We start from the raw sequence: 23929 nt of genomic DNA, 5'->3' as shown, positions 1-23929 counted from the left end.
AGCTAAAAGTATAAAACTCTTAGGAGAATACATAAGGACCTTGGATTTGTCAGTGGTCTCTAAATAAGATGGAAACAACACAGGCAAGAAGAGAAAAATATAGATAATACAGACTTCATTAAAATAAAAAATGTGTGTGTTAAAGGACACTATCAAGAGAGTGAAGACAACCCACAGAAATAGAAGAAAATGTATGCAAATCATATATCTGATAAAGATTTAATATCCAGAATATATAAAGAAGTTTTGCAACTCAGCACCAAAAGGACAACTCAGAAAGTGTACAAAGGACTTGAATAGAAATCCCTTTACTTTTTAAAAAAAAATTGTGATAAAATAACATAACATAAACCTTTTGAAGGTGTACATTTCAATAATGTTAAGTACATTTTTATATTGTTGTGCAACCAATCTCCAGAACTTTTTCATCTTGGAAAACTGAAACTCTGGGGACTTCCCTGGTGGTCCAGTGGCTAAGACTCCACGTTCCCAGTGCAGGGGGCCTGGGTTCAATCCCTGGTCAGGGAACCAGATCCTACATGCTGCAACTAAGAGTTCACATGCCGCAGCTAAAAAGATCCCGCATGCCGCAACTAAGACCTGGCACAGCCAAATAAATAAATATTTTAAAAGAAAAAATAACACAAACTCTACACCCTATAAACAACAACTCCCCATTTCCCTTGGCTTCCCTTTACTTATAATCATTGTCTTTATATTTAAAGTGGATTTCTTGTAGACAGCATATATTTGGGTCTTGGTTTTAGTCCTCTCTGACATCTGACTGTATCCACCTCACACTCTGACACACTCTCTTAGTTGGTGTACTTAGATTATTCACATTTTAAGTGAATTTTGATATAGTTGGTTTAATATCTACCATGTTTGTAACTTTTCTCTTCATTGTACTTGTTTTTTATCTTCTCCTTTTTTGTCTTTTTTAAAAATATTTATTTATTTATTTTATTTTTGGCTGCATCAGGTCTTAGTTGCAGGATCTTTGTTGTGGCATGTGGGATCTTCCGTTGCGGCGCATGGGCTTCTCTCTAGTTGCTGTGTGCGGGCTTCTCTCTAGTTGTGGCGCATGGGCTCAGTAGTTGCAGCGCGGGGGCTTAGTTGCCCCGTGGCATGTGGGATCTTAGTTTCCCGACCAGGGATGGAACCCACGTTGCCTGCATTGGAAGGCGGATTCTTAACCACTGGTCCACCAGGGAAGTCCCTTTGCCTTTTTTTTTTTTAAGTCTTTATTGAATTTGTTACAATGTTGCTTCTGTTTTATGTTTTGGTTTTTGGCTGGGAGGACCAGGGATCGAATCCACACCCCTTGCGTTGAAAGGCAAAGCCTCAACCACTGGACCGCCAGGGAAGTCCCTGCCTTTGTTTTGTTTTGTTTTTTTTTAACATCTTTATTAGAGTATAATTGCTTTACAATGTTGTGTTAGTTTCTGCTGTATAACAAAGTGAATCAGCTATCCTGCCTTTGCTTTTAATTGAACATTTATATGATTTCATTTTCCTTCCTCTTTTAACTTATAAATTATACTTCTTTAAACATTTTATTGGTTGCCTTATAGTTTGCAATATGCATTTATAACTAGTCTAAGTCCATTTTTAAATGACACTGTACCACTTCACAAGTACTGTAGATAGCTTATAGTAGTATTCCCAATTCCTCTCCTTATCCATAAGCTATAATTATCCAATGCATTTTTGCTGTTATTAGTTTGGACAGTTAACTATTAGGTCAGTTAAGAATAAGAAACATAGGGGCTTCCCTGGTGGTGCAGTGGTTGAGAGTCCGCCTGCCAATGCAGGGGACACAGGTTCGTGCCCCGGTCTGGGAAGATCCCACATGCCGTGGAGCGGCTAGGCCCGTGAGCCATGGCCGCTGAGCCTGCGCATCTGGAGCCTGTGCTCCACAATGGGAGAGGCCGCAACAGTGAGAGGCCCGCGTACCACGCACAAAAAAAAAACAACAAAAGAATAAGAAACATAAAAGATGTTATTTTACCCTCATTTATTCCTTCTCTAACGCTCTTCCTTACTTTATGTAGATGCATGTTTCTGCCCTATATAATTTTTTTTTATTATTATTTTTTGACCACGCCCTGCAGCATGCAGAATCTTAGTTCCCTGACTAGGGATCAAACCCGTGCCCCCTGCATTGGGAGTGTGGAGTCTTAACCACTGGACCACCAGGGAAGTCCCATATAATTTTTTTCTCTCTAAAGAACTTCTTTCAACATTTCTTGCAAGGAAAGTCTGCTGGCAACAAATGCCTTTGGTTTTTGTTTGTCTGAGAAAGTATTTTTCTTTTACCTTTGAAGAATCATTTTGCTGGGTACATTATTCTAGCTTGGTGGGGTTTTTTTTCCCCAACACTTTAAATAATTCATTCTACTGTCTTCCTGCTTGCATAGTTTCTGACAACACATAAGATGGAATGCTTATCCTTGTTCCTCTATAGATAAGATGTTTTGTTTTTTTTTCTCCTGGCTTTTTAAAAGATTTTTCTCTCTGTCTTTGGTTTTCTGCTGTTTGCATATGACATAGCTAGGTGTAGATATTTGCTATTTACCCTGCTTGGTATCCTGCTTCTGTGGTATCTGTCATTGATTTTGGAAGTATTTCCACCATTCTTTTATTTCAAACATTTCTTCTCTTTTCCTTCTTCTCCTTTGTATTCCCATGACATGTATGTTACAACTTTTGTAATTATTCTACAGTTATAGTTTTTCTGTTCCCTTTTATTTGTTCTTTTTTCTCTTTGCATTTCAGTTTGGAAAGTTTCTATTGACATGTCCTCAGCCTCACTGATTCTTTCCTCTTCAGTCTCATTGATCCTTTCCTTGACTATGTCCATTCTGTTGATGAACCCATCAAAGGCATTCTTTATTTCTTTTACAGTGTGTTGGATTTGTAGCATTTTATTTTATTTATTTGAGTTTTCATCTCTCTGCTTACAGTACCCAATTACTCTTGCACACTGCCTACTTTATCTATTGAGTCCTTATCATTCTAGTCATAGTTATTTTAAATTTCCCTGTCTGATAATTCCAAAAATCTGTGTCTTCTCTGAGTCTGGTTCTCATGCTCTCTTTGTGTCTTTAGATTGTGTTTTTTCTTGCCTTTTAGCAGGACTTGTAATTTTTTTGAAAGCTCTATGTGATATTTCTGGTAATAGGAAATCAAACTTTTAGTGTGAGATTTTATGCTAATCTGGCTAGGAATGGGGCTGTGTTTAATGTGTGCTGTAGCTGTAGGTGCTACAGCACACATTAAACACATTATTTCTTCTAGTTCCCTTGTCCTAGTTTTTTTTTTCCTTCCCTTTTGTCTTTGGGATTCCTTAAGAATTCCTTTTTTTTTTTTTTGTTGCGGTACGCGGGCCTCTCACTGTTGTGGCCTCTCCTGTCGCGGAGCACAGGCTCGGGACGCACAGGCTCAGCGGCCATGGCTCACAGGCCCAGCCGCTCCGCCGCATGTGGGATCTTCCCGGACCGGGGCACGAACCCGTGTCCCCTGCATCGGCAGGCGGACTCTCAACCACTGAGCCACCAGGGAAGCCCAAGAATTCCTTCTCAAACAGAGTCTGTATCTTGTAGCTTTCTCATTTATAATTCAATGTTACCATATTGGATCCCAGGAGTTGGAGAGGGAAAGTGATCTGTAATCTTATGAATTACATCTTTCTTTTTTAAGTGGTCCCTGGGCTGTGACCTTCAGAAATGTTTCTTAGCCTTTCCCCCTGCAACACTACTTAGGTGAGACAGGAAACCTCCAGGAGGCTGAGGTTGTCTAATTGCTCTTCCTCCAGGTACATAATGCTCTGGTAAAGTAGTTTACCTTGAGAGCATGACTTTGTTAAAAAGAGAATGCTCTGGGTGAGTTTTAATATGTTTACTTTTCCCTCCTCCTGCTCAAGGCACAAGAGGATTTTTTCCCCTCAGGTCTTCCTCATGAATACCTGAAAAGCTTGTGGCACTCCTGGAGGTAAAACCCAGGAAAGTGTGCCCAGCTGGGACACCAGGATTTTTTAACACTCAAGTTAATCTGTATTTGGCCTCCAATAATTCGTCAGTTACTATTGAAGTGTTTGCACTTCAGATAAAATGTGATTCTCTGTATCTGCCTGTCTCTCCTTTTTTTTTTTTCTTTTTGGTGATTTGTCCTGTGACCTCAGTTCTCTAATGGATCTAAGATAACTTACTGATTTTCAATTTGTTTATCTTTTTTCTTGTTGTGAGCATAGGAGTGAGGACTTCTAAGCTCCTTACCTTTTGTAGCTGACTGGTTAGTTTTTTTGTTTGTTTTTGACTTTTTAAAATAAATGAACCTATGTGAGATGACATAGCTATCTGTGGCTTTTTGGGGGTGCTCTCCTTTGTTTGTTACATCTTTCAGGTCTTGGTCTTTGTGAGGATCAGGTTCCAATTTCAGTTGGAAGTTTTAGGAATTGATTTTAAGATGATTTGTCTTATTGTTAACACCTTATGTTTAGTTACTGCTGCATTCAAATAAGGATAGTGTGGTAAGCTCAGTGGATTAAGCATGCACAGTAAAACTAGAGAACTTACGTAATTTAAAGCATTCATATAGTGTTTTTATTAAAAATTAAAGGAAAAATCAATGAGTGTATTCAAAATGATAACAAAGATAGCAATGAACAAAGATGAAAAACTTTGGAAAAGTATGCTGTAGTAACTGAAGGCACTTTGTGGACATCTTAGTTTATCCTTAGTCCTTTGAAGTGTTCTGACTTTTGAGGATTATCTACTAGTGTGATAACTACTTTTCTGTTCATTAAGTTATATTAGTCACTGTGCCTTGAGTTTTCTTAAGGGATGTGGTATAGGGTGGGCTTTGGTTAGAGACAGAATTCCTGATTTTCCAACGCAAGTGCAAATTATTTAATTCCCTTGCTGTATTTAGCAAATAAGTGCCTTTCTGAGCCTCAGTTCTCTGTAATAAGGAGGGAGGTTTCATGAGGTTTAAATCAGGCCAGCGTGTATAAAATGCATGTTAAAATTTGTCATGGTTATGTAAGGAAACCCAAGGCAGCGTAGACTCACTAAGAAAAATTCCACCTTTTACCCTAACACTTGATCTTCCAGTGGTTGATATTCATTGGCATAGTAGAAACCTGTATGGACCTTTATCACATTTGGGAGTAAAATTAAGGCATAAAAAGTTTATAGGGAATTAGGCTTTATATTATATGCTTACATAGTTAATATTGGGCAGCTGTTAAAAGGATTTCTTATAATTTTACTTGAATAAGGACATAAGTTAGAAGATTTTAAACACTTATATGAATACTAAACTTGTGGTAAATAAAGGAAGTGTAGAAAATCTGTTGGATTAGTGAAAAGCCAATTGTGAATTACTAGTTAATTTATAAGTGAAATTACAGATACTAAGAAATAAATGAACTGTATATTTTATAATGCATTATAAACACATATGATAATTTTAAACCTAAAAAAACACATGCACTTAGGAGTAATGCAGTGAATTTATGTCACAAAAAAACATTGTTTTTTTGAGGAAGGCTTGTATCGCTATGAACTTCCCATTTCTTTTCCTTTGGTTGATTTCTAGTTTCATGCCTTTGTGGTCAGAGAAGTTGCTTGAAATAATTTCTATAGTCTTAAATTTGTTGAGGTTAGTTTTGTGCCGTAGCATGTGGTCAATCCTAGAGAATGTTCATGTGCACTTGAAAAGAATGTGTATTCTGTCTTTTTTTTTGGATGTAATGTCCTGAAAATGTCAATTAAGTCTAAGTGTTCTATTGTATCATTTAGCATCTCTGTTGCCTTATTGATTTTCTGTCTAGAAGATCTGTCCATCGATGTGAGTGGGGTGTTAAAGTCTCCTACCATAATTGTATTCCCATCAATTTCTCCCTTGATGTCTGTTAGTATTTGTTTTATGTATTTGGGTGCTCCTATATTAGGTGCATATATGTTGATGAGTGTAAAATCCTCCTCTTGTTTTGATCCTTTTATCGTTATATAGTGTCCGTCTTTATCTTTCTTTACAGCCTTTGCTTTAAACTCTATTTTATCTGATACGAGTATTGCAACGCTCACTTTCTCTTCATTTCCATTTCCATGAAATATCTTTTTCCATCCCCTCACTTTCAATCTATGTGTGTCCTTTGCCATAAGGTGGGTCTCTTGTAGGCAGCATATTGTAGGCTCTTGTTTCTTTATCCAGTCTGCCGCTCTCTGTCTTTTGATCGGAGCATTGACATTTAAAGTAATTATTGATACATATGTATTTATTGCCATATTAAACCTTGTTTTCCAGTTGATTCTTTGTTTCTTCCCTGATCCTTTCATTTTCTTTTTGTGGCTTGATGATTTCCTTTTATTTTATGCTTGTGTGTTCTCCTTTTTGTTTTTTGTGAATGTATTGTGTGTTTTTGATTTGTGTTTGTTCTGTTTTTCAAGTATCTTAACCCCTTCCTCTGTCTGCTTGCTTTAGATACATAGGCTCAAACACATTCTTAAAAAAAAAACATGGGCTTCCCTGGTGGCGCAGTGGTTGAGAGTCTGCCTGCTGATGCAGGGGATGTGGGTTTGTGCCCTGGTCTGGGAGGATTCCACATGCTGCGGAGCAGCTGGGCTTGTGGGCCATGGCCGCTGGGCCTGTGCGTCCGGAGCCTGTGCTCCGCAACGGGAGAGGCCACAGCAGTGAGAGGCCCACGTACCGCAAAAAAAAAAAAAAAAAAACAGGAAAAAAACCAAAAACAAACAAACAAACAAAAAAAACAAAAGGAGCTGCATTTTCTTACTCTCCTTCCCCACATTTTGTGATTTTGATGTCCTTTTTTACATCTTCGTGTTTATCCTTTTGCTGTTCCTGGTGTTTATTATCAATTTCACAAATAGGTTTTTTTTTCTCTTTCTCTTTTTGATCTGTTTACTGGCTAATTAAAGTGATTTACTTTCAAATTTTGAATTCCTCCTTCCTATATCTTCTTGCTTCTTTAATATTTAGAGAAGATCTATCAATATTTCTTTTAGGATAGGTTTAGTATTGCTGTATTCTTTTAGTTTTTGCTTTTCTGAGAAGTTCTTTATTTCTCCTACTATTCTAAATGATAATCTTGCTGGGTAGGGTATTCTAGGTTACAGATTTTTCCCTTTCAAGACTTTGGATATATTTTTCCACTGCCTTCTGGCCTGTGGTGTTTCTGTTGAGCAATCAGCTGATAGCCTTATGGGGCTTCCCTTTTAATTAATTCTTTGTTTTTCTCTTGCTGCCTTTAGAATTCTCTCTTTATCTTTAACTTTTGCTATCTTTATTATAATATGTCTTGGTGTAGGTCTGCTTGGGTTCATCTTGTTTGGGACTCTCTGTGCTTCCTGTATCTGGATATGTTTTTCCTTCTTTAGGCTTGGGAACTTTTCAGCTGTAATTTATTCAAATACATTTTCAGTTCCCTTTTCTCTTTCTTCTCCTTCTGGAATCCCTATTAGTAGATTGGGATGCTATGTATTATCCCCTAGGTCTCATACTGCTTTCTTTTATTTTTCATTTGGTTTTCTGTCTGCTGTTTTGCTTCAGTAAATTCCATTATTCTATCTTCCAGATCGCTTATTCTTTTTTCTGCATTATTCATTCTGCTTTTCATTGCCTTTAGATCGGCTTTCGTCTTGGCAAATGAATTTTCTAATTTTTCTTGTCTCCTCCTTATAGTTTCTAGTTCCTTTTTACAATAATCTGCATTTCTGCCAATAACCTTTCTTAATTCCTTCAGTATTTTCATTACCTCCTCTTTGAAGTCGGTGTCTGTTAGACGGAAAAGGTCTGTTTCATTGTTTGTTTCTTCGGGGGAATTCTCTTGGTTTTTTAACTGGGAGTGGTTCCTCTGCTTCTTCACTTTGCTTATGTTTATCTTATTCTGTGAGTTTAGGAGAAACAATTATATCCTGTAGTCTTGGAGCCCTATTTATATGCGGGAGCATTCCTGCATAGGTCATATGGGTTTAATGATTTTTGGCATGAGGGCTGTTTTTGATTTGGATCCTTGCAGTCTCTTTCCTCAGTGTTTGCTGGCCATTATCCCCTTGATAGGGGGTGTGCAGGTGCGTGGCTTGTGCACGCTCCAAGTAAGGCGGGGGCAGTAGTTGGTTCCCAGTCGCGGGACCCTCAGCAGTGGCAGTGGTCTGTGCCCGCCTCTGGAGTCTGAGATGGCAGCGGCAGCTCATGCCCGCCCCCACAGCTCATGTAGGCAGTGCCTGAGAGTGTGTGTGGAGAAGGATGCTCCTATGGAGGCATGCCCCCCAACAATGTCGCCTTGCCTCTCTGGTGGGCCCAGACCTTCCACACCACACCCTAGCCCCTTCAGGCTGTCTCCATGCAGCCAACCCCAGTCCTCTCCTCTGTGTCTGACCTCCAAATCCCGAGGTTCAGCGCCCAGTCCCCACCTTCCCCAGTGGATGAGCATCTCAGACTGGGGAGTGCTGGGCAGCACTGTCTGTGCAGGTCTCTCTTTGCTTTGCCCTCTGTAAACCAGTTGCTGTGTTCTTCTTCGAGGCTCTGAATCTCGCCCTTTGTCCTGTCTGATCTCCCCACCAGTGAGGGAGCTTCCTAGTCTTCAGAGACCTTTCCTCTTTCACAGTTCCCTCCCAGGGGCACAGGTCCTGTCCCGATTCCTTTCTCTCTTCTTTTCTGCTTTCTTCTTTTGCCCTACCCAGTTACATGGAGATTTTCTTGCCTTTTTGGAAGTCTGAGGCCTTCTGCCAGTGTTTGGTAGATGTTTTGTGAGAATTGTTCCACAGGTAGATGGGTTTTTTTTTGATGTATTTGTGGGAGAAGGTGAGCTCCACATTCTACTCCTCTGCCATCTTGATCTGATCTCTGATTCTAATGTTTTAATTGAAGTATAGTTGATTTACAATATTAATGTCAGGTGTACAACATAATAATCCAATATTTTTGTAGGTTATACTCCATTTAAAGTTATTATAAAATATTGGCTGTATTCCTTGTGCTGTACAATATACCCTTGTAGCTTAATTATTTTATGTATAGTAGTTTCTACTTCTTAATCCCCTATTCCTATTTTGCTCCTCCCCTTTCCCTCTGGTAACTACTAATTTGTTCTCTATGTCTGTGAAACTGTTTCTGTTTTGTTGCATTCATTCATTTTATTTTTTGGATTCTACATATAAGTGACAACATGAAGTGTTTGTCTTTCTCTGAGTTATTTCACTAAGCATAATACCCTCCAGGTCCATCCATGTTTTTGCACATGGCAAAATCTTCATTTTTTATGGCTGAGTAGTATTCCATTGTGTATATATACCACATCTTCCTTATCCACTCATCTGTTTATGGAAATTCGGTTGCTTCCGTATCTTGGCTATTGTAAGTAATACTGCTCTGAACACTGGGGTACATGTATCCTTTCAAATTCGTGTTTTTGTTTTCTTTGGATATATACCCAGGATTGGAATTGCTGGATGATATGGCAGTTCTACATTTAGTTTTCTGCGGGATCTCCATACTGCTTTTTATAGTGGCTACACCAATTTACATTCCCACCAACAGTGTACTAGGGTCCCCTTTCTTCTGCATCCTCTCCAACATGGGTTATTTGTAGATGTTTTCATGATAGCCATTCTACAGGTACGAGGTGACATCTCACTGTGGGTTTTTTTAAAAAAAAATTATTTATTTGTGGCTGCGTTGGGTCTTCGCTGCTGCATGTGGGCTTTCTCTAGTTGCGGCAAGTGGGGGCTACTCTTCATTGCGGTGCATGGGCTTCTGATTGTCGTGGCTTCTCTTGTTGCAGAGCACGGACTCTAAACACGTGTGTTTCAGTAGTTGTGGCTTGTGGGCTCAGTAGTTGTGGCTCATGTGCTCTAGAGTGCAGGCTCAGTAGTTGTGGCTGTCAGGCTTAGCTGCTCCATAGCACGTGGGATCTTCCCAGACCAGGGATTGAACCCGTGTCCTTTGCATTGGCAGGCAGATTCTTAACCACTGCGCCACCAGGGAGGTCCCTCACTGTGGTTTTGATTTGCATTTCTCTGGTGACTAGTTATGTTGAGCATCTTTTCATGTTCCTGTTTGTCATCTGTATATCTTTGGAAAAATGGCTATTCAGGTTTCCTACCCATTTTTTATCTTTTTTGGTTTTTTTCTAATATTGAGTTATATGAGCTGTTTATATATTTTGGATATTTACCCCTTATCAGTCATATCATTTGAAAATATTTTCTCCCATTCTGTAAGTTGTCTTTTCATTTTTTTGATGGTTTCCTTTGTTGTGCAAAAGCTTTTAAGTTTAATTAGGTACGATTTGTTTATTTTTGCTTTTGTTTCCTTTGCCTTAAGAGACAGATCCAAAAAAAATTGCTATGATTTATGTCAAAGAATCTTCTGTCTTCTAGGAGTTTTATGTTTTCCACTGTTATATTTAGGTTTTTAATCCATTTTACGTTTTTTTTGTATATGTTGTGAGAATATGTTCTGATTCTGTTCTTTTACATGTAGCTGTCCAGTTTTCTTGCACCACTTACTGAAGAGACTCTCTTTTTTCCATTGTATATTCTTGTCTCTTTTGTGATAGGTTAATTGATCATAAGTGCATGGGTTTACTTCTGGGCTCTTTATTCTATTCCACTGATCAATGTGTCTGTTTCTGTGCTGTTACCATAATGTTTTGATTGCTGTAGCTTTGTAGTATAGTTTTAAGTCAGGGAGTGTGATACCTCCAGCTCTGTTCTTCTTTCTGAAGATTGCTTTGGCTATTCCGGGTCTTTTGTATTTACATACAAATTTTAGAATTATTTGTTCTAGTTCTGTGAAAAATGCCATTGGTATTTTGGTAGGGATTTCATTGGCTCTCTAGATTGTCTTGGGTAGTATGGTCATTTTAACAATATTAATTCTTCCAACCCATGAACATGGTATATCTTTCCATCTGCTTGTTGTCATGTTCATTTTCTTTCATCAGTGTCTTACAGTTTTCTGAGTATAGGTTTTTTACCTCCTTAGTGAGATTTATTTCTAGGTGTTTTATTCTTTGTTATGTGATGGTAAATGGGATTGTTTTCTTAATCTCCTTTTCTGATAGTTCATTGTTATTTTATGAAATGCAACAGATTACTGTATATTGATTTTGTATCCAACATCTTCACCAAATTAATGAGCTCTAGTAGTGTTTTTTGGTGGCACCTTTAGGATTTTCTATGTTGGGATGATCCTAATTAAGTCAATGCTTGGAAATAGTTGCATGCAAATTATGTGTGATAGAGATAATAGAATACAGTAATGAAAAAAAGAAGTATTGTGAAGATTTGCCCATTGAACTGAGATTGTTTAACAAGCTAGTTCCTCTCTAAAGTGATGTTGCAATTTTTATGATACCTTTTCATAATCCTAGTACAGGTTACATTGTTCATAATGCATTGTCAGTTGAAGACAATCTGAGTTTTTCTACCAACAGCTGTAGTTTCTTCAAACTTCTCTTCCAGTTTTCAAGAAAACTGTGTTTTCAAGGTGCTTTCAGTTTTTATGGTGAGAGATTTGCTGTCAGAAGTGATGACACAGTCTGGCTTGGCCATTGCATCCATTTTTCACAGTGCCAATCCCACTCCTCTTGCCTTCATGTATTCCTCAAAGTCTTTACTCTTCCTTCATATATTCATCAAAGCCATTTTCCTATTAGCTGCTGAAAGGTAGCCATGGTTGGCCTTGGGAACAGTGTCTTGTGTGGGAAGCAGGGCACTTGGTCCTGGGAGGGGTGCTTTGCCTTACCCCTTCTAACCCCTGACCCCCATTCTCCTGAGCCAGGAGGTGCAAACTAGCTCCGCTCAGGACTCCTCAGGTACTTCCTGCAAACTAAGTTGCTTTATTATTAAAATAATATGCTAGTTAAAATTAATTACATTTCCTTCAGACTTTAAGTTATTAGAATATTGTAGCTAAAGCTTAAGTTCCATTTGAACTATTTTCTGATGTATCTATATTGATACATATGGCTCTAGTTCATTCATTTAATTCATATATGGTCATCCATCATGTGAATGTATAATCTGTCTATCCTGTTTTTTATGGATAATTAGGTTATTTTCAAATTTTCTCTAGTACAAACAGTACTGCAGTTTGTACATGTCTTCATTCATAGCTTTAGTGGCCACATACAGCACGAGCTTTCTTTTAATATTTGCCTGATATATCAAATATCTTTTAAAAATTTACTCTTTTAATCATTTTTAAGGGTACAGTTCAGTGGCATTAACTACATTGGCAGTCCTTTGTAACCGTCCACACTCTCCATTTCCAGATCTTTTTCATCATCTCCAAAACAGAAACTCTGTACCCATTAAACAATAACTCTGCATTCCCTCCCCCCTCCAGCCCTCTATTGTGCTTTCTGTCTCTGTGCATTTGACTACTCTAGGACCCTCATCTAAGTGGAATTATACAATGTTTCTCCTTCTGTTGTGCCTGGTTTATTTTAGCTAGTATAATGTTTTCAAAGTTCATCTGTGGTGTAGCATGTATCAGAATTTCATTCTTTTTTAGCTAATATCATTCCTTTTATACCATGTGTATTGGGTTGGCCCAAAGATTTGTTCAGTTTTTTCCATAAGATGGCTCTAGTAGCACTTAGTTGTCTTTAACTTCATTCGAAACAATTTTATTAGATTGTATTGTGACAGCTGTCATGTTAGCATGCATTCAAAAAAGGATATCAAAATTGGTGAATTTTTTGGTAGCCATTTTAATATTGAATATGGATTAAAAAAAGCATTTTTTGCATAATATGCTTTATTATTTCAAGAAAGGTAAAAATGCAACTGAAATGCACAAAAAGATACGTTCCGTGTATGGAGAAGGTGCTGTGACTGAAAAAATGTGTCAAAAGTGATTTACGAAGTTTCGTGCTAGAGATTTCTTGCTGGATGATGCTCCCCGGTCAGGTAGTCCAGTTGAAGTTGACAGCGATCAAATCGAGATATTAATTGAGAACAATCAACGTTTCACCACATGGGAGATAGCCGACATACTCAAAATGTCCAAATCAAGCATTGAAAATCATTTGCACCAGCTTGGTTATGTGAATTGCTTTCACGTTTGGATTCTACATAACTTAAGCAAAAAAAAAAACCTTGACTGTTTCCACGTGCGATTCTCTACTTAAATGTAACAAAAATGTTCCATTTTTAAAACAAATTGTGACAGACCATGAAAAGTAGATACTGTATAGTAATGTGGAACGGAAGAGATTGCGGGGCAAGCGAAATGAACCACCACCAACCACATCAAAGGTCAGTCTTCATCCAAAGAAGGTGATGTTGTGTATATGGTGGGATTGGAAGAGAGTCCTGTATTATGAGCTCCTTCCGGAAAACCAAACAATTAATTCCAACAAGTTCTGCTTCCAGTTAGACCAACTGAAAGCGGCACTCGACAAAAAGTGTCCAGAATTAGTCAACAGAAAACGCATAATCTTCCATCAGGATAACGCAAGCCAGCATGTTTCTTTGATTACCAGACAAAAACTGTTACAGCTTGGTTGGGAAGTTCTGATTCATCTGCTGCATTCACCAGATATTGCACCTTCGGATTTCCATTTATTTCGATCTTTACAAAATTCTCTTAATGGAAAAAAATTCAGTTCTCTGGAAGACTGTAAAAGGCACGTGGAACAGTTCTTTGCTCAAAAAGATAAAAAGTTTTAGGAAGATGGAATTATAAGGTTGCCTGAAAAATGTCAGAAGGTAGTGGAACAAAATGGTGACTACGTTGTTCAATAAAGTTCTTGGTGAAAATGAAAAATATGTCTTTTATTTTTCCTTAAAAAACCGAAGGCACTTTTTGGCCCACCCAGTATATTAAATTTTACTTATCCTTTCATCTGTTGTTGATGGATGTATTGGTTGTTTTCCCTTTTTGCCACTTGTGAATAATGCTGTTATGAACATTGATGTATAAGTATCTGTTTGTGTCCCAGCTTTCATTTCTTTTGGTATATACTTAGAAGTAGAATTACTGGATCATATGGCAGTTCTATGTTTATCTTTTTGAGGTACTGCTATACTGTTTTTCCACAGTGGGTGCGCCATTTTATATTCCTAACAGCATCACACTCAGGGTTCCAGTTTCTCCACATCCTCACCAACACTTGTTATTTTCTTTACTCTTTTTTTTTGTGTGGGTGGGGGTTAATAGCCTCTTAACGGGTGTGAAGTGTTATCTCATTATGGTTCTAATTTGTATTTCCCTAATGACTAGTGATGTAGAACATCCTTTTGTGTGTTTATTGGATATCTGTATGTCTTCTTTGGAGAAATGTCTATTCAAGTCCTTTGCCCATTAAATTTTTTTTTGTTTAGCTGCATATTTTTATTTTTTATTGAAGTATGTTGATTTAAAATATTGTGCTACTTTCAGGTGTACAGAAAAGTGATTCCGTTTTACATATACATACATATATATACATACACATATATATGTGTGTATATAATGGGTTGCCCAAAATGTTCCTTCAGTTTTTAAGTAAAAATAAAAGACACATTTTTCATTTTCACCGAGAACTGTATTGAACAACGTAGTCACCGTTTTGTTCCACTACCGTCTGCCATTTTTCAGGCAACTTCATAATTCCATCTTCCCAAAACTTTTAATCTTTTTGAGCAAAGAACTGTTCCACGTGCCTTTTACAGTCTTCCAGGGAACTGAAATTATTTCCATTAAGAGGATTTTGTAAAGACCGAAATAAATGGAAATCTGAAGATTCAATATCCGGTGAATGCAGCAGATGAATCAGAACTTCCCAACCAAACTGTAACAGTTTTTGCCTGGTCATCAAAGAAACATGCTGGCTTGCGTTATCCTGATGGAAGATTATGCGTTTGCTGTTGACTAATTCTGGGTGCTTTTCGTCGAGTGCCACTTTCAGTTGGTCTAATTGGGAGCAGAACTTGTTGGAATTAATCGTTTGGTTTTCTGGAAGGAGGTCATAATAGAGGACTCCCTTCCAATCCCACCATATACACATCACCTTCTTCGGCTGAAGACTGACCTTTGGTATGGCTAGTGGTGGTTCATTTCGCTTGCCCCACAACCTCTTCTGTTCCACATTGTTGTACAGTATCTACTTTTCATCGCCTGTCACAATTTGTTTTAAAGATGGAACATTTTCATTACGTTTAAGTAGAGAATCGCATGTGGAAACACCATCAAGAAGGTTTTTTTTGCTTAAGTTATGTGGAACCCAAACATGAAAGCAATTCACATAACCAAGCTGGTGCAAATGATTTTCAGCGCTTGATTTGGACATTTTGAGTATGTTGCCTATCTCCCACGTGGTATAATGTTGATTGTTCTCAATTAGTGTCTTGATTGCTATCAACTTCAACTGGCCTACCCGATCGTGGAGCATCATCCAGCAAGAAATCTCTAGCACGAAACTTCGTAAATCACTTTTGACACATTTTTTCAGTCACAGCACCTTCTCCATACACGGAACATATCTTTTTGTGCATTTCAGTTGCATTTTTACCTTTCTTGAAATAATAAAGCATATTATGCAAAAAATGTTGCTTTTTTAATCCATGTTCGATATTAAAATGGCTACACAAAAATTCACTAATTTTAGTAAGTCTTTTTTAAAATGCATGCTGATATGACAGCTGTCACAATACAGTCTAACAAAATTGTTTCGAATGAAGTTAAAGATGACAGTGCTACTAGAGCCATCTTATGCAAAAAACAGAACGAACTCTTTGGCCAACCCCATATGTGTACATGTGTATGTATATGTGTATTATTTTTCAGATTCTTTTCCATTATAGGTTATTACAAGATATTCAGTATTGTTCCCTGTGCTATACAGTAAATCCTTGTTGTTTGTTTTATATATAGTGGTATGTATCTCATAATCCCATACTCCTAATTTATCCCTCCCCATTACCCTTTGGTAACCATAAGTTTGTTTTCTATGTCTGTGAGTTTGTTTCTATTTTATATTTAGATTCATTGTATTATTTTTTAGATTTCACACATAGTATTATATAATATTAGCCTTTTTCTGTCTCCGTATGATAATCTGTAGCTCCATCCATGTTGCTGCAAATGGCATTATTTCATTCCTTTTTTATGGCTGAGTAATATACCATTGTGTATATATACCACATGTTCTTTATCCATTCATCTGTTGATGGACAATTAGGTTGCTTCCATGTCTTGGCTATTGTAAATCGTCCTTTTATGAACATTGTGCTGCATGTATGTTTTTGAATTAGAGTTTTTGTCTTTTCTAGATATATGCCCAGGAGTGGGATTTCTGGATTGTATGGTAACTGTAGTTTTCATTTTTGAAGGAACCTCCATACTGTTTTTTATAGTGGCTGCACCGGTTTACATTCGCACCATCAGTATAGGAAAGTTCCTTTTTCTCCACATCCTCTCCAGCATTTACTATTTGTAGACTTTTGCTGATGGCCATTCTGACTGGTGTGAGGTGATACCTCATTGTAGTTTTGATTTGCTTTTCTCTAATAATTAGCAACGTTGAGCATCTTTTCATGTGCCTGTTGTCCATTTGTTTTTTGGAGAAATGTTTGTGTAGGTCTTCTGCTCATTTTTTGATTGGGTTGTTTTTGTTTTTTTTCTATTGAGTTGTATGAGCTGTTTATATGTTTTTGACATTAATCCCTTGTTGGTCGCATCACATGCACATATTTTTTCTGAGTCCGTAGGTTTTCTTTTTACTTTGTTCATGGTTTCCTTTGTTGTGTAAAAGGTTTTAAGTTTGATTAGGTCCCATTTTATTACTTTTGTTTTTATTTCTATTGCCTTGGCAGACTGACCTAAGAAAACATTGGTATGATTTATGTCAGAGAATGTTTTACCTATGCTCTCTTCTAGGAGTTTTATGGTGTCATGTCTCATGTTTAGGTCTTTATTTTACGTTTTTTTGTTGTATATGGTACGAGGGAATGTTCTAACTTCATTGATTTACATGAGGTTGTCCAGCTTTCCCAACACAACTGTTGAAGAGACTGTCTTTTCCCCATTGTATATTCTTGCCTCCTTTGTTGAAGGTTGATTGACCCTAGGTGTGTGGGTTTATTTCTGGGCTCTCTATTGTGTCACATTGATCTGTATGTCTGTTTTTGTGCCAATACCACACTGTTTTTATTACTGTAGCTTTATAGTATTGTTTGAAATTTGGGAGAGTTATGCCTCCAGCTTTGTTCTTTTCCCTTAGGATTGCTTTGGCAATTCCAGGTCTTTTGTGGTTCCCTGTTACTTTTAGGATTATGTGGTCTAGTCCTGTGAAGAATGTCATGGGTAATTTTATAAGGATCGTATTAAATCTGTAGATTGCTTTGGATAGTATGGCCGTTTTACCAATATTTATTTTTCCAAACCAAGAGCATGGAATATCTTTCCATTTCTTTGAGTCAACTTCAGTTTCCTTTTTCCTAGTTCTCAGTTTCCTTTTTCCATGTTTTATAGTTCTCAGGGTATAGGTCTTTCACCTCCTAGGTTTTTTTCCTAGGTATTTTATTTTTTTGTGTGCTGTTGTATCATATTATTTATTTTTAAAAATTATCTTAATTTTAAGTTTTGTTTATTTCTTTGGCTGCACCGTTCAGTTTGCAGGATCTTAGTTTCAGAACAACGATTGAACCCAGGCCATGGCAGTGAAAGCACTGAGTCCTAACCACTGGATCGCTTGGGAACTCCTTGGATGCTATTTTAAATCGGATTTTTTTTACTTTCTCTTTCTGATATTTCATTGTTAGTGTAAAGAAGTGCAACAGATTTCTTTTTTCTTTTTTTTAAAAAAATTATTTGTTTATTTGGCTGCATTGGGTCTTAGTTGCAGCACATGGGATCTTCATTGCTGTGTGCGAGATCTTCGTTGTGGCATGCAGGATCTTTAGTTGCGGCATGCGGGATCTTTTTAGTTGTGGCATGTGGGATCTAGTTCCCTGACCAGTGATCGAACCAGGGCCCCCTGCATTGGGAGCACAGAGTCTTAGCCACTGGACCACCATGGAAGTCCCCAGAAATGCAATAGCTATCTGTATATTAATCTTGTATCTTTCTACCTTGCTCAAGTCATTTATTAGTTCTAATAGTTTTTTTGTGGCCTCTTTAGGAATATTTGTATAGGGTATCATGTCATCTGCATATATTCACAATTTTACCTCTTCTCTTACAATTCAGATACCTTTTATTTCTTTTTCTTATCTGATTGCTGTGCCTTTGCCCATTTTTGTATTTGGTTGTTTGGTTTTTTTGGAGTTGAGTTATAGGATTTCTTTATGTTTTCTGGTTATCAATACCATTTCAGATATATGATTCAGAAATACTTTCTCCCATTTTGTGGATTGTCTTTTCTTCTCTTGATAGTGACCTTTGATGCACAAAAGTTTTTCATTTTGATGAAATCCAGTTTATTTTTTGTTGTTGTCTGTGCTTTTGGTATCATATTCAAGAAAGCATGACGAAATCCAATGTCATGAAGATTCCCCCTCTATTTTCTTTAAAGAGTTTCATAGTTTTAGCTACTATTTTTAGGTCTTTGATGCATTTTGAGTTAATTTTTGTATGTGGTGTGAAGCAGGCATCCACTTTATTCTTTTGCATTTGGTTATTCATTTTTTCCAACACCCCATGTTGAAAAGACTGTCGTTTTCCCATTGAATGTTGTTGATACCCTTCTTGAAAATCAGTTGACCACATATATGCAAGGCTTTATTTCTGGGTTCTCTATTCCATTGTTCTATATGATTGTCCTTTTGCCAGTACCATACTGTTTTGATTATTTTAGCTCTGCAGTTAGTTTTGTTTTTTTAATTTAAGTATAGTTGATTTACCATATTGTGTTAGTTTCAGGTTTACAGGAAGGTAGTTCAGTTTATATATATATATATATATATATTCAGATTATTTTCCATTATAGGTTATTACATGATATTGAATGTAGTTCTCTGTGTTATACAGTAAATCCTTGTTGCTTTTGCAGTTAGTTTTGAAGTCAGGAATTGTGAGTTCTTTAATTTTGTTGTATTTCACAACTGTTTTGGCTGTTCAAGATTCCTTGAGATTCATCATGAATTTTAGGATGGAATTTACTGTGTCTGTGAAAAAAACTGTTGGAATTTTGATAGGAGTTGAATCTCTAGATCACTTTGGGTAGTATTGTCATCTTAACAATATTTATTTGTGTCTTTAATTTCTTTCAGCAGTGAAAGTTTTCCTGTTTTGCGGCTTTCCGTAAGTCTTTCAATTCCTTGGTTAAATTTATTCTTAAATACTTAATTCTTCTTGATGCTATTGTAAATGGCATTGTTTTTTTTAATTTCCTTTTTGGATTGTTCATTGTTAGTTTGGAAAAATGCAGCTGATTTTTGCGTGTGAATTTTGTATCCACCAACTTTACTGAATTTGTGTATTAACTGTTAAGAATTTTTTGTGGTATCTTTAAGATTTTGTACATGTAAGATGTCATCTGTGGACAAAGATAAGTTTACTCTTCTTTTCCAGTTTGGATTATAATATGCTATTTTAAACAGTTGTTAAGTGAACAAAAATGTAAAGTTAATTACCAATGATTTGTTTGTAAAAAAGACCATTTTTGGTCAGTATACTCATGAACATATGTCCAAATTTTAGAGACTCTATATGGTCCATTGCTAGAAGACAGCCACCCATCTGTGTGAGCAGGTAGATGAATGGGGGAAAATGAAAAATAGTTTTTGTTTTGTTTTTGTTTGGCCATGCCGTGAGGCTCGTGGGATATTAGTTCCCCAAACAGGGATTGAACTTGCGCCCACAGTAGTGAAAGCGCTGTGTCCTAACCACTGGCCAACCAGGGAATTCCCGAAAAATAGTTTAGGATGTTACCATTGTGGAAGACTGGGTAATGCATACACAGGATCTTTCTTACAACTGCATGTGAATCTACGATTATCTCAAAATGAAAAGTTTAATTTAAAAAAGGCTAGCTCCTTTACACATATACTTCTCCAAATAATGCAAAAGAGGTGAAACACTAGTAATTTTTAGAACTCCACATTTCTCATGGAAGAAATGTTGTAAAACATTCAGGGTGAAGAAAATGGCCCATAGTTAAAAACACTGACATTAGTACTTAAAACTTGTCTGAAATCCAGTCATTTATGATATGGTTAGCTTACATTAGGAATTTAGAATTTTTTTGGTTCTCTTGAAGATAGGTAGATTAGATGTCATTGGTCATTTACATCAAGCCCATGTTGTAATTGTGTGTTTGTGAGTATGAAGGCTGATCAGATTCTTCTTCAATCAAGATTTTTAACTAATCTTAAGGATCATTTTAAGGACTTGTACCTAGAACCTAGAATTAAGTAATGTATAGTACTGGTGGAGTAAACGTCACATTTTGGTGGAGGAGGAAGAGAGTGACAGCCACGTCTGGATTTAATAAAAATAACTTAGAATAGTTCACAATTATAAAACTGATAAGTTAATGTGTGCAGTTTTGCCTTAGGAAAAGATCCTTCAATTTACAAAAGGGTTGATAAGTGTTGTCTTTCAAACAGTTTATTTGGTGTGTTTAAAATATCATTTCCACAAATAAGACTTAATTCCAAGGACCATCTCCAATGTATGACTCTAGAAATGAGGCAGATTTTAAAAGCTGACATCAGAGCTTTTATAAATGAATGAATATTTCCCTTCTAAATAGTCACCCTTTGAGGCCATACTGAAACCAATGATGATGTCATTCCTGAGGATACTTCAAGAACTCTCCTTTTGTAACCAATTTAGAAGACATGCAAGAAATTAAGTCTTCAGGAATACTTTGAATTTTGGCAAAAACTATTTTTAATGCACCTGATAATCTTTCATTATTCACCATACTTGACTCTAAATGACATTTGGCTATTTCCAAATATCACATCTGCCCTTAGAGAAGATTTTTCAAATGAGTGGGCAAATTTTTTAAGTATCAATTTTTTTTCACCATTGGACTTATAGCTGGTCTCATAATATATAATATTACACAAATATGTTCATTCCTAAGAATGCTGTCCTTCAGAGAACAAAAAAATTCTGATTGTATCCTCTTGTTTTAATTTTTTCATATTGAGGTACTATTAATGGGCTGCATTGATTTATCCATAGTCTTGACCTTGTTCAGCTACAGTATGAATTCATGTGATAGCTGGCTTTGTGGTTGGATTGCTGTGAATTCTAGGAATGAGTGCAATAATCATTATGCTGGTTTGCTGTGCTCTTTCATTTCTAAAGTACAGCGCTTTTGCTGTTTGGTAATCTGTTGATGAAACAAGATGTAGAATGACATCGTCCATTCTTATTTTTAGATTTTGGTTACCAGGAATATTGTGTGCCATTGGTTGACATGTAGCGTCTTTTCCTCTGGTTCCATTCTCTAATTGAAAATTAAGGATACTGAGTGACTTGATGATAATTTTTTTGTACATCTGGTTCATTTCCAAAGGAAGGTTATGGCAAAAAGTAGAAACCATACCCTCTTGGTACCTATATTCTAGAGTCAAGTTTGTTTTAAGATTATTTAAAACAACCCTCTCCACCAAAACAACCAAAATCCCACACACAATGTCTAGTTGCAGTATGCCTGTTAATTTCATTTCTTTTTCGTTCACTAAATATCTTGGGATCTTCCTAACCAAACGTAGAAAAATGGTACAGAGGGGCCACTGGGTTTGGAGCCCAGCACCCTGCTTGAATCAGGGTGGTATCTGGCCCATGAAGGCCTGACTGAGATGTTACCTGTTTCCTAATTTTTTTTTTTTTTTTTTTTTTTGCGGTATGCGGGCCTCTCACTGTTGTGGCCTCTCCCTTTGCGGAGCACAGGCTCCGGACGTACAGGCTCAGTGGCCATGGCTCAGGGGCCTAGCCGCTCCGCGGCATGTGGGATCTTCCCGGACTGGGGCACGAACCCGTGTCCCCTGCATCAGCAGGCGGACTCTCAACCACTGTGCCACCAGGGAAGCCCCTAATGTTTTAATGTGCATTCTTTTGATGATTAGTGAGGTCGGTGTGCTTTTTCTCCCATTTTTTTTGGTTACACAGTTATATTCCCTTTTTAAAAAATTTTTTGTCTTTTATTCATTTATCTACTGGGAATTTAGTATTGTTATTATTTTTTGGCCATGCCACATGGCATGCAGGATCTTAGTTCGCCCACCAGGGGTCAAACCCGTGTCCTCTGCAGTGGAAGCATGGAGTCCTAACCACTTGACTGCCAGGGAATTCCCAGTATTATTTAGTATAATAAGAATCTTTCTCTCTTTATTTTCAGATGAGTTTGCCTATTAAATTTTGGTTATTTTTTTGGAGGTTGCATGCAGAAGTTTTATTTCTTATGTAAAGTTTTATTACTTACATACATTCTTTTTTTTTTTTTTTTTTGCGGTACACGGGCCTCTCATTGTGGCCTCTCCCGTTGCGGAGCACAGGCTCCGGATGCGCAGGCTCAGTGGCCATGGCTCACGGGCCCATCCGCTCCGCGGCATGTGGAATCTTCCCGGACCGGGGCACCAACCCGTGTCCCCTGCATCGGCAGGCGGACTGTCAAACACTGCGTCACCAGGGAAGCCCTACTTACATACATTCTTGAATTCCTTTCTCTATTTTGCATTTTCCGTTGAGGTGAAATTCACATAAAATAAAATTAACCATTTAAACCATTTTAGTATATAATTTAGTTTTTAAAGTTTTTACTAAATTCACAATATTGTACAATTGTCACCACTTTCTAATTCTAGAATATTTTTATTGCCCCCAAAAGATAACTTATACCACCCAATTTCCCCCTTCCTTTATCCCCTGGCACCCACTAATCTACTTTCTGCCTCTGTGGATTTGCCTACTTGGACATTTTACGTATATAAATGGAATCATCCAATATGTAGGAATTTGTGTCTGCATTTTTTTTTTTCAGTATGCAAGCCTCTCACTGTTGTGGCCTCTCCCGTTGCGGAGTACAGGCTCCAGACGCACAGGCTCAGTGGCCATGGCTCACGGGCCCAGCTGCTTTGCGGCATGTGGGATCTTCCTGGACCGGGGCACGAACCCCTGTCCCCTGCATCGGCAGGCGGACTCTCAACCACTGTGCCACCAGGGAAGCCCTGTGTCTGCATTGTTTAGCACAAAGTTTACAATGTTCATCCGTGCTTAGTATAGATGAATATTTCATTCCTTTTAATTGGGGTATAATATCCCATTGTCTCTTCATCAGTTGATGGATATTTGGGTACTTTTCACTTTTTGGCTGTTATGAATATTGCTGCTATGAACTTTTGTGTTTAGTTTTTTGAGTGTGGGCATATGTTTTCATTCTCTTGGGTATATATCTAGGAGTCGAATTGCTGGGTTATTTGGTAACTCTGTGTTTAACTTTTTGAATTACTACTAAAATGTTTTTCATACTGACTCCCATTTTACATTCCCACCAGCAGCGTACGTAAGTTCCAATTTCTTTCCATCCTTGCCAACCCTTATTTTTTAAAAAATTATTATCATATCCATTCTAAAGAGTGTAAAATAGTATCTCATTGTGGTTTTGATTTATATTTTGCTCTAATGATTAATAATCTTGAGCATTTTTTCATGTGCTTCCTATTTGTGTATATTCTTAGAATTGTATATCTAACTTCTGTTTTTTATCGAGGTATAGTTGACTTACAAAGTTGTGTTGATTTCTGCTGCACAGCAAAGTGATTCAGTTATAAATATATATACATTCTTTTTTAAAAATATTCTTTTCCATTATGGTCTGTCATAGGATATTGAATATAGTTCTCTGTGCTATATAGTAGGACCTTGTTATTTATTCATTCTATATATAAAATCTTACATCTGCTACCCCCAACCTCCCATGCTATCCCTCCCCCAACCCCCTCCCCCTTGACAA

At 37.2% G+C, this 23929-nt stretch overlaps 1 protein-coding gene across 16 annotated transcripts in view; it reads left to right on the top strand.

The window, feature by feature from the left end:
• The window catches only part of ATRX (ATRX chromatin remodeler), a 249515-nt gene that overhangs the window by 26709 nt on the left and 198877 nt on the right, over nt 1–23929 (top strand). For 9 of the 16 annotated variants that reach the window (XM_033406895.2, XM_033406891.2, XM_033406896.2 and 6 more), the window contains one exon: nt 19230–19260. The exons of the other annotated variants lie outside the window; for them this stretch is intronic. In XM_033406895.2, the coding sequence (XP_033262786.1) occupies nt 19230–19260 (31 nt within the window). The remainder of the gene's footprint in view (nt 1–19229; nt 19261–23929) is intronic. 16 annotated transcript variants of the gene reach the window in all.

Source organism: Orcinus orca, chromosome X (assembly GCF_937001465.1).
Source record: "Orcinus orca chromosome X, mOrcOrc1.1, whole genome shotgun sequence".
NCBI classification, from domain to species: Eukaryota; Metazoa; Chordata; class Mammalia; order Artiodactyla; family Delphinidae; genus Orcinus; species Orcinus orca.
This window is presented reverse-complemented; position numbering and strand designations above follow the sequence as displayed.